The sequence below is a fragment of the Leptinotarsa decemlineata genome, unplaced genomic scaffold (genome assembly GCF_025532065.1).
Source record: "Leptinotarsa decemlineata unplaced genomic scaffold, Ldec_3_MD MMD2_tig00000010_RagTag_RagTag, whole genome shotgun sequence".
NCBI lineage: Eukaryota > Metazoa > Arthropoda > Insecta > Coleoptera > Chrysomelidae > Leptinotarsa > Leptinotarsa decemlineata.
Window position 1 is genome coordinate 10,545,001 of NW_027412538.1, and position 13,835 is coordinate 10,558,835.

The following is a 13,835-nucleotide window of genomic DNA, read 5'->3' on the forward strand; positions in this document are numbered from 1 at the left end:
GTTTATCACTTGCCAACCAACCGACAAACATCCATTTTTATATATTAGAAGATGTCAGAAAATCTATAATTTTCAGATATATCTTTCATGTCCAGTGGTATTTTCTTGATTGAAAATCATTTTCACGTAGTAAAAAAAGGGTGGTGGGGTTTGAGTCGCGGGGAAGGATTATCTCTCATTTGATATTACCTATTGATTTATTTCAATGTGTTTCATTGCGTCTTTGTTGCAAGGCCGATCTCTTCAATATTCGTTCTATCACCATGGAACTATATTCAACCTTGGTCGAATTATCTCTTTGAAATTAATCTGACGGCCTTCGTGTTTTTCGTCATTTTGATTTCTCCCCTATGAATCCCCCACTATTATGGAACAAGCTTGCTATCATTTTTCGTATCCTTCTCAACAAACCTTTTCATTTCATATCCATATCACAAGTTCTTTCAAGCAATCTTTTTCACTCGATATACATATTTCGTCATATTCAATATGGAATGACGTCACTCAGCAATGCATTTTCATTTTAACTGAACGTGCTCATTTAGTTGCTTTAAAATTACAGATTCAAGCAAAACTAGCATACATACATTTCTTGTAAAAAACAAAAATAAATCAATTAATATAAGTCATAAAAGTCCGTAAACATAAATAGCACCACTGGAGACGACAGACAATGCGTCACACCTTCGTGAACATGTGACGTGAAAACCGGTGTGTCCTTTCGATGTGAATACTTTTTGGATGTAGATTATCACTGATGTGGGTAAGTACTATAACGGAACATAGTTAGAACTGAAACTGAACCTATAAAAAATTCCAACCACAGAACTAATGGAAATGTTCTATGTCACAGATGACAGATACCAAAAAATACAAAAAAGTAAAAAGAGAAAGAGATCAGTTAGGTTTGGTGAGTAGTGTGGTAAAGTCGAGTGTGGAAATATTGTGTTTGACGAAATAACAATCCCAGTGCCTTTCCCGGTGATAAATTTTTACGATGGCTGATGAAGTTTCAGAAAATGGACACGCCGAAAACGGAGATGTACCCGAAATCGAATTAATCATAAGGGTGAGCAAGAGTAGTTTTGTCTTTTTACTGGGTGTGACAATTGCAACCCGCCTACATTAACGTTCATTTATTACAAAAGAAAGTATATTGTTTCTCCAAATGTTTTTAGATTAGATAACATTTACGTTATGAAATTCTAGTGAATTAATTCAAAAGTGGAAACAGGTCTTTACATAAGTACATTTTTGTGTTACTTATGACCTTGGATCACATATGTAACTGGAGAGTAAATATTAGAAAAAAATTAATTCAATTTCTACACTCGGTTTAAGGTTAGGTTTTTCAATTCGCCTCTTAAACAATCAGGATTTGAGAAATGTTAACATACAACTGAAAATTTTACTACACCAAAATTTCAATGAAGTTTTGCTGTATTATGAGCATAAATGTGATAATTTCCTTGAGATACATATTATATATAACTAGTGTCTTGGTTTCATACATTCACTATTGAATGTCCATAACGCCTCTCAGAGGACTATATGAATGTCTTTCATGTCAAAAAATGTTTAGGTGTATGTTTCTTAGAAATATAACTTTTCTCACAAATCGAAATAGACATTTTTAATCTCTCTTTATCATAGATGTTCATATACTACTAAGTATGATATTCAATCAATATGATTGCCATGGCTTTTAAGTCTCAGGTAGATAATTTTTGTGTTATTTAGCTTGAAAATTAATAATGATGATATTGAACTTATTCTCAATTCTATAATAATCATGAGGAGTTTTACCAGAAGGATGATGAAGTCATCGGAAACAAATTACAAAAGGAGTTTGAGGGTTTGGGACTATCTTTCGAACTGTTTCCAAATGTAGAAACCTTTATTTTATGTACATCTTTCATTCCCACAATGAAATATGTCCCTGAGTGACTTCTTAATATTGTGATACTAAGTAATAAGTTTATTCTGCTAAAAATGTAAAAATCAATGCATCTTATCTGTTACTACAATACTAATTAGGTTCTTGAGATAGAAAGGTGTTGGCTTTCTGTTTCTCCATCTTCATTCAAAAAAATGTAGGAATCTTCTTGGCAAAAAATTAATCCCTCCTAAAAGTATACCCCTTTCAATTTAAACTAGTTGGAAAATTTGAAAAAGGTCCCATTATTTATCTACATGCAATAGGGAAAGTTGTTTCATATTTCATCCTTTCATCAGTCAAAAAATAATCAAACTTAAAAGGGAATTCCATATAATTAATACACTTTAGGGTTGCCAAGCTGTTGATCTTAGTTTACAAATCTTGAAAGGTTTTTATTTCAATATTTTTTAAAATGAATTCTCCAACTCAACTTTTTTGTTTATTCATTTCTTATTTATTAATTTTTCTTCATCCATTGATGAATACATTTTTGCAGAATCAACTATTTACTATTTCACTAGAGTTCTGGAAACGTTGTTGATGCTGGCAACACTGTTAAAATAAACAATGCTGTGGTAACACGAATTCTCCCAAGATGAACAATAATGAGCTGTTGAGTCATTTCTAACTCTTAGCCAATAATTTAAAATGCAGAGACAAAGTTGATGTCCCTGACATACAAAGAGATATGGCAAACACTCCGGCAAAGGATGAATGAATATCCTTATACTCATATTGGGGCTCACATTATCAACCTTATTTTTAAAATGACATTAGTGCTTGTATTTATTTTTTCATGACTGAAGGGGTGGTACAATAAACATATTAATATAAAGGTTAATACCTGTCATTCTTGAACTATGAACTACAACCTATTTGTTTTTAATCTGTGGTTTTCTTTTTATTTTCAAGGTAAGTACTCACCAACATTCAAATATTTCACTTGTGATGAAATTAAGCTCAACCTTTGTATTAGAATTTGAAATAGTTATATTAGGTAAATGTTAGATGATAGACAGTTGTGAATAATGTTCAATGAAAAATGATGCAGTTGTGATCTCATTTCTCAATATATATTAGTTTATTTGTTTCAAAAGTTTTATCTGTTTTATGAGTTTACTTTAAGGTGTAATATCTCAGTGTATACTTATTCAATTCATCAATGTACTTTTGCCAATGTAACACAAATCGACGAAGGCCGTTTTTGCCTGGTCCTAAGTGGCGAAGGTTCTGCGGGTGAGAAAGTTATCGAAGTGCTTGAAAAGATGGTGGTCGGTCGGCAAGAGGTCTGGAGAGTATGGTGGGCAAGGCAGAACTTCGATTCTCAATTCGTTTGATTTCCGAACGGTGATTTGTGAAACGTGCGGTTGGGCGTTGGTGTAGAGCAGTATAGGACCTCTTCTTTGCCGGCTGCTTCTTCACAATAGATAGGACTTTGCTGTGATGGCTATGATAGCTGACATTTTTAGTGGAGCGAAATTCTAGATGAAACCTCAATCCCAAATTTTTTATCTCGGCCATGGAGGGAAGTATAGAGCTTAATAATGAAGAAGTATCTAATATTACTGAAGAAGTCTGGCTGTAAAGGATTAAAAGAGTAATTTTAGTTGAAAAAGACTATATTCACACCATATTAATGGTGTAAATGAATTCATTATTGATGTAAATGACGACAGTGATACTGAGAATATGGAAGAGGAATTATCATAAGCTTTCGAAGAAAGTTGGTGAAGTGTTTTTGAAGCAATCGATTGTATACAGGGTGAAACATAAGTACGTTAAAATATTCAAGTGACGCATTCCTGAGACAATTTTAAGAAAAAAAGTCTATATGAACTTGTGTCCGAAAAAGCTTTGTTTCGGAGATACGGGGTGTTGAAATTGAATTTTTTATTCGGTTTTTGATAATAACTCTTGCAAAAAATAAATTATTTGCACGAAATTCGGTACCCGGGGTTTTTTTAACGTGGGAAATCATAATTTCGTATTAATTTTCATGTAGCATCTAGAGGGCGCTGCGCACACTGTCATTATTTATTTCAAATTGCCCTAACTTTTTTGACAGTAAACTTTTGGTACTTTTCATGAAAAAATCTTATTCCCACACCTTTTCCAAGTAAAAAAGGTACACCTCCTCAACAACGCTGGAAGTGATAGTTTTCGAGATATTTACAATTTTCTATATCGATGCATATTACTTTATAGTCCAATTTGATTTCAATAATTTTTGTCACTTTCCGCTTGCAAATTAAGTTAATCAAATCGAGTATGCTATGAAGGTTTGTTTATAAAAATAGAAAGTTCGCTGTCACATTTTTAACTATTAATTGACAAATTCACAGTTCGGAGTTTATAAAGTGATTTTTTGGTACCATGCCCGACTTTACGAATGCTAAAATGGCTGATATGGTTTTTGCATACGGCTTGGCTGACGGAAATTCAAGCGAGGCCAGACGCATCTATCAGGAAAGGTATCCCCAACGCGTGACTCCTTGTGCAGCGACATTTGCGAATCTTTTCCGGCAACTTTTCGAATCTGAAAGCTTTGAAACAAATTCTGCAGTAGGACGGTCACGGACTACAAGAACTGTAGAATTGGAGGAGGCGGTTCTCGAAGAAATTAGTGAACATCCAGAGGCAAGTACAAGAAAAATTAGTCAAACTTTAAATGTGAGTCACATGATAGTTTACAGAATTTTAAAGGAACAGCAATTATATCCTTATCATATTCAGCGTGTCCAGGCACTTACGCTTCGTGATTTCCAACCACGTATCGAATTTGCTCAATGGCTTCAAAGAAAAGTCGAACAACATGCGCAAATTTTATCGAAAATCCTCTTCATAGATGAGGCAAATTTTTCAAGAAATGGTATCATGAACTTCCATAACAACCACATCTGGGCGGAAGATAACCCACATGCGACAACGCAAACCCATTTCCAAGACAGATTCTCTTTTAATGTAGGGGTAGGCATAATTGGGGATTATTTAATTGGGCCCTATTTTCTCCCCTTACGTTTGAATGGAGATGCTAACCTACATTTTTTGGAACACGAGCTTCCTCAACTTATGGAAGATATTCCCATTGGTCTCCGAAATCACTCTTGGTTTATACACGATGGAGCTCCTGCTCATTTTATTGTAATAGCAAGAAATGTTTTAGACGTAGCATATCCTCAAAGATGGATAGGAAGAGGAGGCACTGAGCATTGGCCCCCGAGGTCACCGGACCTCAATTCCGGCGATTTTTTCTTTTGGGGACACCTAAAATCACTAGTTTATGCTAGCTCCATTGAAAACAAGGAAATGTTGAGAGATCGCATCATAGCTTGCTGCGAAACGATAAGAAACACTGCGGACATTTTTCAACGGGTGCGAAATTCTTTGATGAGGACAGCAGAAGCTTGTATCACTGTTCGGGGGTCGTCAGTTTGAACAGTCGTTGTAATAGTAGTTTCGTTTGATTTTTATATGTTTATTTTCCTAATAAATAACATAGTACTTCTTCGAATTGTTTTTTTATAAACTCCGAAATGTAGCACTTTCTAATTGAATAATTAAACCTGACATTTTTTTTCTATTTGGATTAAATAAGCAGTTCAATAATACTCAATTTAGAGGAAGTCTGTACGGGTATACTGCGTATACATTTTGATGAAAATAACTGAAATTGCAAAAAACTTATGACAAAAACCTACCATGTTTTGAAAAATTTCAACAATCTGTATTTCGAAAACGAATCATATTTCGTTGAACATTTTATAGGAAAAAGTTGTTTATTTTGACGATATCCACCACATACTTAGTTTTCGTAATGTTCTGCAACTTCACTTAGCGCCCTTCACTTACTTAGGAGCTAAGTAATCGATATAGAAAGCATCGATATAGAAAATTGTAAATATCTCGAAAACGATCACCTCCAGCGTTGTTGAGGAGGTGTGCCTTTTTTACTTGAAAAAGGTGTGGGAATTAGGTTTTTTCATGAAAAGTACTAAAAGTTTACTGTCAAAAAAGTTAGGGCAATTTGAAATAAATAATGACAGTGTGCGCAGCGCCCTCTAGATGTTACATGAAAATTAATACGAAATTATGGTTTCCCATGTCAAAAAAACCCCGGGTACCGAATTTCGTGCAAATAACTTATTTTTTGCAAGAGTTATTTTCAAAAAGCGAACAAAAAAATTCAATTTCAACACCCCATATCTCCGAAACGAAGTAATTTCGGACACAAGTTCATATAGACTTTTTTTCTTAAAATTGTCTCAGGAATACGTCACTTGAATATTTTAACGTACTTATGTTACACCCTGTATAGGCCGTCTGAAAAAATATATTTAAAATTTACTAAAAATAGGCCAATGTTTTTCAATAACACCTTATTTTCAAATGAGTCTTACTTACATTTATCATTCTTTGGCCTTTTGGCAAAGCACTGATAAGTGAGTGGCTGTCAATTTTTTTTTTATTTTTGACTTCAATTATAACGAACATTGGGGTGTGAAAAATTTGATTTTCATTTGGTTTTTTGGCAACGATTGCGTGATCAAGACTTCGTCATACTCGATTTCAAATAACTTTATGAATCCCAGTATTACCGTATAAAAACAACTGATGCCAGATTCGCTAACTTTCACCCATCATTTATTTTTGTTTAGATTCCATGCTCGATTAAAGTCATGAACCGTTATTCGTAGTAGATACGTGGTGCAACCAAATTGCTTGAACTACTTTCGATGGTGAGAACGTTTCAGGTATTTGTATTATACAGGGTGTTGTGAGTGTAATTTTCCGACCTGCGACACCCTTTTTTCGGTTTGGTTAATACTGATGATCTTGTGAGACACTATTTGGAACCTTTGGTGAATATTACTGCAGTTTTTTCCCAACACCAAACCATTATTTTAAGGGCTTAACACGTGTTTCGATAACCAAGTGATCATCTTCAAGATATTCCTATTGAAGATGATCACTTGGTGATCGAAACACGTGTCGAGGTGTTAAAATAATGGTTTGGTGTTGGAAAAAAACTCCAGTAATATTTATTCAATACTGATGATGTTAATTCTACCACCAAGCTGCCCAAGTTGAAAGTATTGATCATCACTGCCGAACAAAAATATCCGTCTAGGTATCAGCCAAGATGGTACTGGTTTCTATTTGATGATTGCAGAAAAGTGTGCAGAGTATATGACTTGCGTTTGTGTAATATGTTTTATTCCGAATGGAAGAAAGGTTCAAGATTCAAAAAAAATAACACATAAGATTAGTGAACAACAAATGAACAACATTTTTGAACGCACTATTTCATTTTCCCAGAATTATTCGATTACTTCATGAAAAACACTTCAAATTTAATGTGACCCAAATTTCGTAACTAATTCTGATTACTTGTGTGTAGGTTAATGACATTTATCGAAATTTCATAACATCGCACTGGTTGGTTTAGTTTTCAATTTGTATAGTTGAAAAAATGTAATACTTAACCATATAATTCCCATTTTTGAGCTATTTGGGATAGTAAAATATACCATTACGGTGTCTCTTGGCACCACTGAAGTCAATTATTTGTATCTGATTAAGGCCGAATGAACCTCTTATCACTGAGATTAACATTGCCAAATGATATTTACTACAGTAACACAGAAAGGAAATTTTGCGGAAGAGTTCAACACCTTGTATCTTAGAAAAATGCATTTCCGGACCCATGTTTACAGAAACTTTTTTTCATGAAATTACCTCCTGAACAAGCTCTTACATTATTTTCATCAAAATTAGGAACACTCCGTATATTTTTGGTGAATGAAATCGCAGAATAAACCTGCTGATATCATCAGGTATTTTTTCTCCACTACAAACCTGTGAAATTGCTATTATTTACTTCATTCCCCTAACGAGAATTGATATTTCTCACCCTTGGTAAATAATGATGATAAAAAAACACCTAGGTAAATAATGAGAACAATTATATACTTTTAATTTTAAGATATTTACAGAAACTTTTGTTAACGTAATTATCAACTAGAAGAAGAAATTGAACATTGGAAATACGCTTGAAAATTATTTGAAATTATAATTAATTGTACAATTGTGACAAATCATGTGTATTCCAGCATTTCCTGTATTAATGGAACTAACATTTGGACCAGGTAGATTCACTTCTGTGTTACAAACAATCCTCGTATTTTGAACGCATTCAATACCTTTTTTCACTAAATTATCTTCAACATGGACGTTTTCTAAGACAGCATCTTGATTTGCAGAAGAAGTTATATTTGAAGCTTCATTGGGTAAATTACATTTTTGCACTAATTCGGTTATTCTCTTCTTATCAGCTATCGATTCCTCAATATATCCTTTAGCCACTGCAGCCGACTTCCACCCACCGTGCCGTTTCAGGCTTAGTAAGTCTCCTCCGTTTTCTGCGAGAAGTATTGCCGAACTACGTCTTAGAGAATGACCAGTATAACACTCAGGATTTTCTAATTTGAGATAATTAGCCACGACATATGGTACTTTACTAATAGTGTCGTGTCCAATATTGTGTTTAATATGTTTACCTTTACGGTATAAAATAAATAGTTTTGTAATGTCAGTTGGCCTATTAAAGCTATTGAATTAAAAACGCATTTGGCAAACTGACAGCAATAATAATCATTGTACAGTGTTTGGTTGTCATGGAAACGCCGGCAAACGTTTTCATGGCCTAAGTAGATCTTGCGCACTTATCATCGACATCGCGTATGGAAACTGTACCGTTTCAATTTGACATGCAACAATTCATTAGCTGCCTTGGGTTATCATATAACCAAGGAAATTTTTTACTCACTATAATGCAGAATTGATAAATTCTAAGTTCTGAACATACAGAAGCGATGAGAGAAGTGGAACATTGAAATGTATCAAAAATGCAATGAGATATTTCCTAGATTCATATCAAAATTTGACACATGCCAAATTTTTACATAAATAAAGCCAGTCTGATTAGAAACACGCTCCACTCTACTTGATATTCCGATATATTCAACAAATTGTCAGAAAATTACTAATGCCAAAATTAAAATTGTTAATATATCAATGTTAGTAGTGAAAAAAATTCTATATATACCTCGGCTGAGAAAGCTATTATTTACCTCATTATATCCCTCGGCGTTACGCGCCTCAGGACATAAAACTGTTCGGTAAATAATAGCTCACTTCTCACCCTAGGTATATAATATACTACTATTACACGTTGGTTGTACAAAATATCCTGATTATTGATTGAAGAAGTTGAGACGTGCATATCAAATTACCAAAATACCAGATTATTTTGAGCAACTTCTAATAATTTCTGTTGCGATGAAATGGTTTAAAATCAGTTTGAGGTTGATTCAACAAGAATACAATGAATAGGTACAGTATATATTTTTACTTCTGAGCAAGTGATCGATTATAGAAGAATACTCTAATCAACTGACATGTCTGTGTGACAGCTACAAAGAAATTGGCGCTGAATAAAAAGTAACTCTTCGGAGTGATAACCAAAGCATATCTGGACCAGATGTAGCCGGCAACTGCTAGAGAAGTGCATTGTCTTGCGCTAATCGTGCTTGGATGTCTTTGGAGATCGGACAGCCCTGCTATCACCAAGCCCCATTTCACGAATGGCGCCCAGAAGAATATCGTTTGTGGACCTGTAATTATCCAAACAGGAGTTGAAATGGTACCGTTCAATACAACGGTTTACGGTTATCAATAATAAAATCAAAAGAGATAATGATAATAATAGCGATTTTATTTTCCATGTTACATAATAAATAATTATTTCCATCAGTTTATATATTTCAAAGTATGGGCAATGCTTTAATATTTACGAATACCGAAAATCAATCTCAAGCAAGAATTTTGTATTTTTTGTATTTTTTTTTAATGAAAAACTGTGAGATTTGGACCATACAGACAATCTGCGAAATTAAAATTGGACAAAACCAAGCTCTCGCAAAGTATTGATTTGATTTTTCTTGATAAATATTGTCTACTACTGTGTATCAATTTCAAATGTCCATATGCTCTGCGAATTAGTTCATTCACATGTTTTTCAAGACAAAGATTCTCATCTATAATGACTCCTAGATTTTTAGCACAATCAACCACTTCGAGTATATTTTGTCCAATTTTAATTTCCACAAGATTTTTCACAATATTTCTATTTTTTTTTTGGGCCAAAGACTAAAATATTTGACTTACTAGCATTAATTTGTAGACCGTGGTTTGAAGATGAAGCAGCTAGAAATGCGTTGATATCAATATTGATGCGTTCACATGCATCAGCAATGTCATTAGGATCAAATGAATGGTAAATTTGAGTATCGTCTGCATAAAGGTGCATTCGACAATATTCCAAACGTTTGATAATTTGACTTATATATAGCGAAAATTGAACAGGCCCAAGGATAGATCGAGCATAACTAAGATAGTGCATTTACCCGTGTCTGTAGCTTCCATAATATCATCCACTACATGGAGAAGTGCCGAAGCGCAACTGTGGCCTTTTCTGAAACTAGACTGAATAATAGGAAGGAGTCTGTGATTGTCAAAATATGCTTTAATTTGCTTTTCCATTATTTTTCCAATAATTTTGGACATCGTAGGTAGTATACTGATTCCACGTAGATCTTTGAAATTTTCTGGATTTGATTTTTTTGGTAACACTGTGACAATGGCACATCTCCATGCAGATGGAAACACATTACTGGAAAAACAAAAATTGATTATATGCGTAATGAAGGAAACAATTTGAGGACAACACAGTTTGATCATTTTCAAGCTTATTCCATCGCTTCCTGTAGAATTAATTTTGATTGAATTTATCATTTCAAGAACAATAAAATCGTCAACAGCTTTGAATCAGAATTTCGAGTTCATAAGGGGATTTTTTTGTAGAAATCTGAAAGGGTTGTAGAATTATCCGTTTCAGGTAAAGAATTTATGAAAAATTATTAATTTCTTGATGATTTGGAATGTTACTCTTCTTCTTCTCGTTCAAAATATTATTCTTCCTAAGAATAATAATATTTTTTCGGATCACATACAACATGTTATAAGATAACAATTAATAACCATGTGATGGTAGACACATTAACAATATCAATATCAAAATATCACTAATTAATAGATTCGTAACTACACATAGTTTGCTTCAAATCAGAATTGAAAAAAAATATTGTTAACGTAAAGTGTATACTTTTTCACTTAATTTCACTCTATATTTTAGATTGGAAAGGGTTTATTTTTTGAAGAGAAGAATTTTTTGAAAAGAAAGGTTTTGGATTTTTACATTTCCATTTTTATACACGAAGCAATCAGTTTCAAAAATTACCTTTTTTCAACGATGTAGATCATGCCAAGAAGTAACTTTCAGACACAAACTGGAAGAAAAAGACCTCTTGACATAGCTACTTTCACGAAACAAAATCACTTTTGAAAAAAAATACTTTTATATGAACACTGAACTATATAAAAAATACTTTTGGTTGACATTAGTTATCAGGCCATTCAGAAGAAAATTGTTTTGTATGACTATTTTCTTTCCAGAACGATATTACTTCGTGGTTTTTTTGAAGAAATTAATGACTTAATCTATATTTTGCATATGTTCATCAGTGTTTAAGTACCCATTGTCGTGCATGTACTCCACTGAATGGAAATTCATTTTCAAGCTTGTTTTCCCGTCTGAATGAGTCACCACTTACTTTTTTTTTATCAAGTCGAACACTTCCAGTATATTTATTGAAATAACAATTTAGAAAATACAATACAGTTGTAAATTCTTATCCTATGTGAATACAATCTTCTAACATTCTGTTATGTACACTGTAATATTATTAACTCAATTCGAAACAACTGTTTTCAAATTACATATTCGTACCTAAGAAGCAAAACCTATATTGTTTTTGTCTTCCCAATACTCACATCTATTGAACAAAATGTATATTCAATAATAATGTTTTTTATGACTATTGAAATAGAAATGAGCTCTAAAAAATGAATGAAATTATTTTACTGTTCCTTGTTAGTAAAGTAGCCAAAATGATCCATAATACACATCTTCGAACCAATCACAATTGACCAGATTCATAACTCACTATTTGTAATAGATGAGCAAATTCTACTGTTGTGTTTCAACTATTTTCAATAGCAAAAAGCCTCAAGAATTTCATACTTGATAATATATTCCCAAAATTCGAACTTAGTTATTAAACGGCGAGTTTGTTCTTCTTCTTCTTCTTACGAAATACTCTAATTCGGAACATTCTCCACGAATGAATCTTTTTTTGAAATATTCCTGTAAAATGTCATAGAAAAAGTATAGTATTCAGTTAACTAGTTTAGTGATCCAATAGTTTTTCTGAAGGAAGGTTGTTTGGGTAACAGGATCAACTTTTTCTTGAAAAAACAATTGTTTTCTTGCCGACGTTTCGGATTTGATTAAATTCTTCTTCAGGGCTCGAAAAGTAGTTTCTTCGTGTTAATATTACTATGTTTTTTACTAATAATTTTTAAAGTAGTAATATTAACACGAAGAAGTTACTTTTTGAGCCCCGAAGAAGAATTTAATTAAATTGGAAACGTCGTTGTCACGAGTAATGTCCACTTTTCTCGCACGTTTATTAATATACTATTGTTTTTTGGCGCAGTATGTTAAATGTAAATACTCTGTAAATAAGGTTAATTTCAATTTCTCTCAAACAATACTTATTTATTCATCAATTTTATTTTTTCCCTTCACGTGGATGCTTTGTTCATTCACTCAAATCGGCCGCCTTGTTGATCGATGGTTCAAGCCCTAGGCTGAACGATCGATTTTCACTTGCTGTTGTCCAACCCGTGTTAGGAATTACACGTTAAATGGTAAGACCTCGTAAGTCCTTAGTTCGCACAAGTTTCGACTTCTGAGGGTTGTCGTTCGTAGGGGTGCGATAGCTGATTAACGGAAAAAGAGTTCTTATCCATTTTGCACATTCATATTATTGTCATAGCTCTTACTATCATGTGGACAATTCTTTAATAGTTACCCGATCTGAAATTTTCTCAACGCTGATAAGACTGAGTTATTTCTGTCTTGAATGGACGCTTGTAGCGACTCTACTGTACCTATATTTCAATGTTATTTACCTGCTGGATGGTGCCAGAGTGGTAGCAATTTCTTCGGAACCAAATGGTCATATCGATGGGTCAGATACTTTTTTTGGTTCTCCGTCAATATTCGTTTTGGATATCTACAAAAAATGAATATAGTTGATAATCAATTAAGAAAATAGTATAGATAATCGGTTGAAATATACCTGATAAAATTCACGGAATTCAATACTTTTGACATTTTGTCAGATTTAACATGTCATGATTTAAAGTCAGAGCACTCGCCTAGATAATTTTGCCAAATTGTTTTGAAAATTATATCAATAGCAGATACTCTAATAGCCCAAATATGGCTATTAGAGTATCTGCAATTTATGTCGAAGATTTATCATAATTTTAATTAAATCATTCCATCATATGGTATCAAAAAATAATGAAGTTGAAACCCAATAAAATAGTTATGTATATATCTTCAACGAATTGTTTTCCGAATATATCGATAAGATTAGGAGTGGATTATCCTTATCATTTCGAAATATATTATATCTGATCGGTATATTGAATATCAATGACTTGCTCAGAGCTTAATGTAGGTTGACATACATCAAGAGACACAGGTATTAGTATGAGGTAAAACTACTATATTGTGTTGACATAGTTATAAAACTAGTATTTCACTATGTAAGAAATTAACAAAAAATTAATAATAATTAAAGGTGCGATTTTATTCCATCCTTTACATAAAAGAGGATGTATGCTTCTCCACTCACAAGCGACT

The 13,835-nt window shown here is 33.0% G+C and overlaps 2 protein-coding genes across 2 annotated transcripts in view; one reads left to right on the plus strand and one right to left on the minus strand.

Annotated features, from left to right (window-relative positions):
* Window positions 1-882: 882 nt before the first annotated feature.
* Clic (chloride intracellular channel protein 5) overlaps window positions 883-13,835 on the plus strand; it is a 42,185-nt gene continuing 29,232 nt past the window's right edge. Inside the window, exon 1 of the mRNA XM_023165939.2 lies at window positions 883-1,069. Within this exon, the coding sequence (XP_023021707.1) occupies window positions 998-1,069 (72 nt within the window). The 5' untranslated portion in view covers window positions 883-997. The remainder of the gene's footprint in view (window positions 1,070-13,835) is intronic.
* Window positions 9,325-13,401, minus strand: LOC111510080 (mitochondrial pyruvate carrier 2-like). Its single transcript, XM_074171449.1, has 3 exons — window positions 13,264-13,401; window positions 13,094-13,197; window positions 9,325-9,612 (listed from the first exon to the last, which is right to left on the minus strand). The coding sequence occupies exons 1-3, from the start codon at window positions 13,296-13,298 to the stop codon at window positions 9,347-9,349; spliced, it is 405 nt and encodes a 134-aa protein (XP_074027550.1). The 5' UTR covers window positions 13,299-13,401; the 3' UTR covers window positions 9,325-9,346.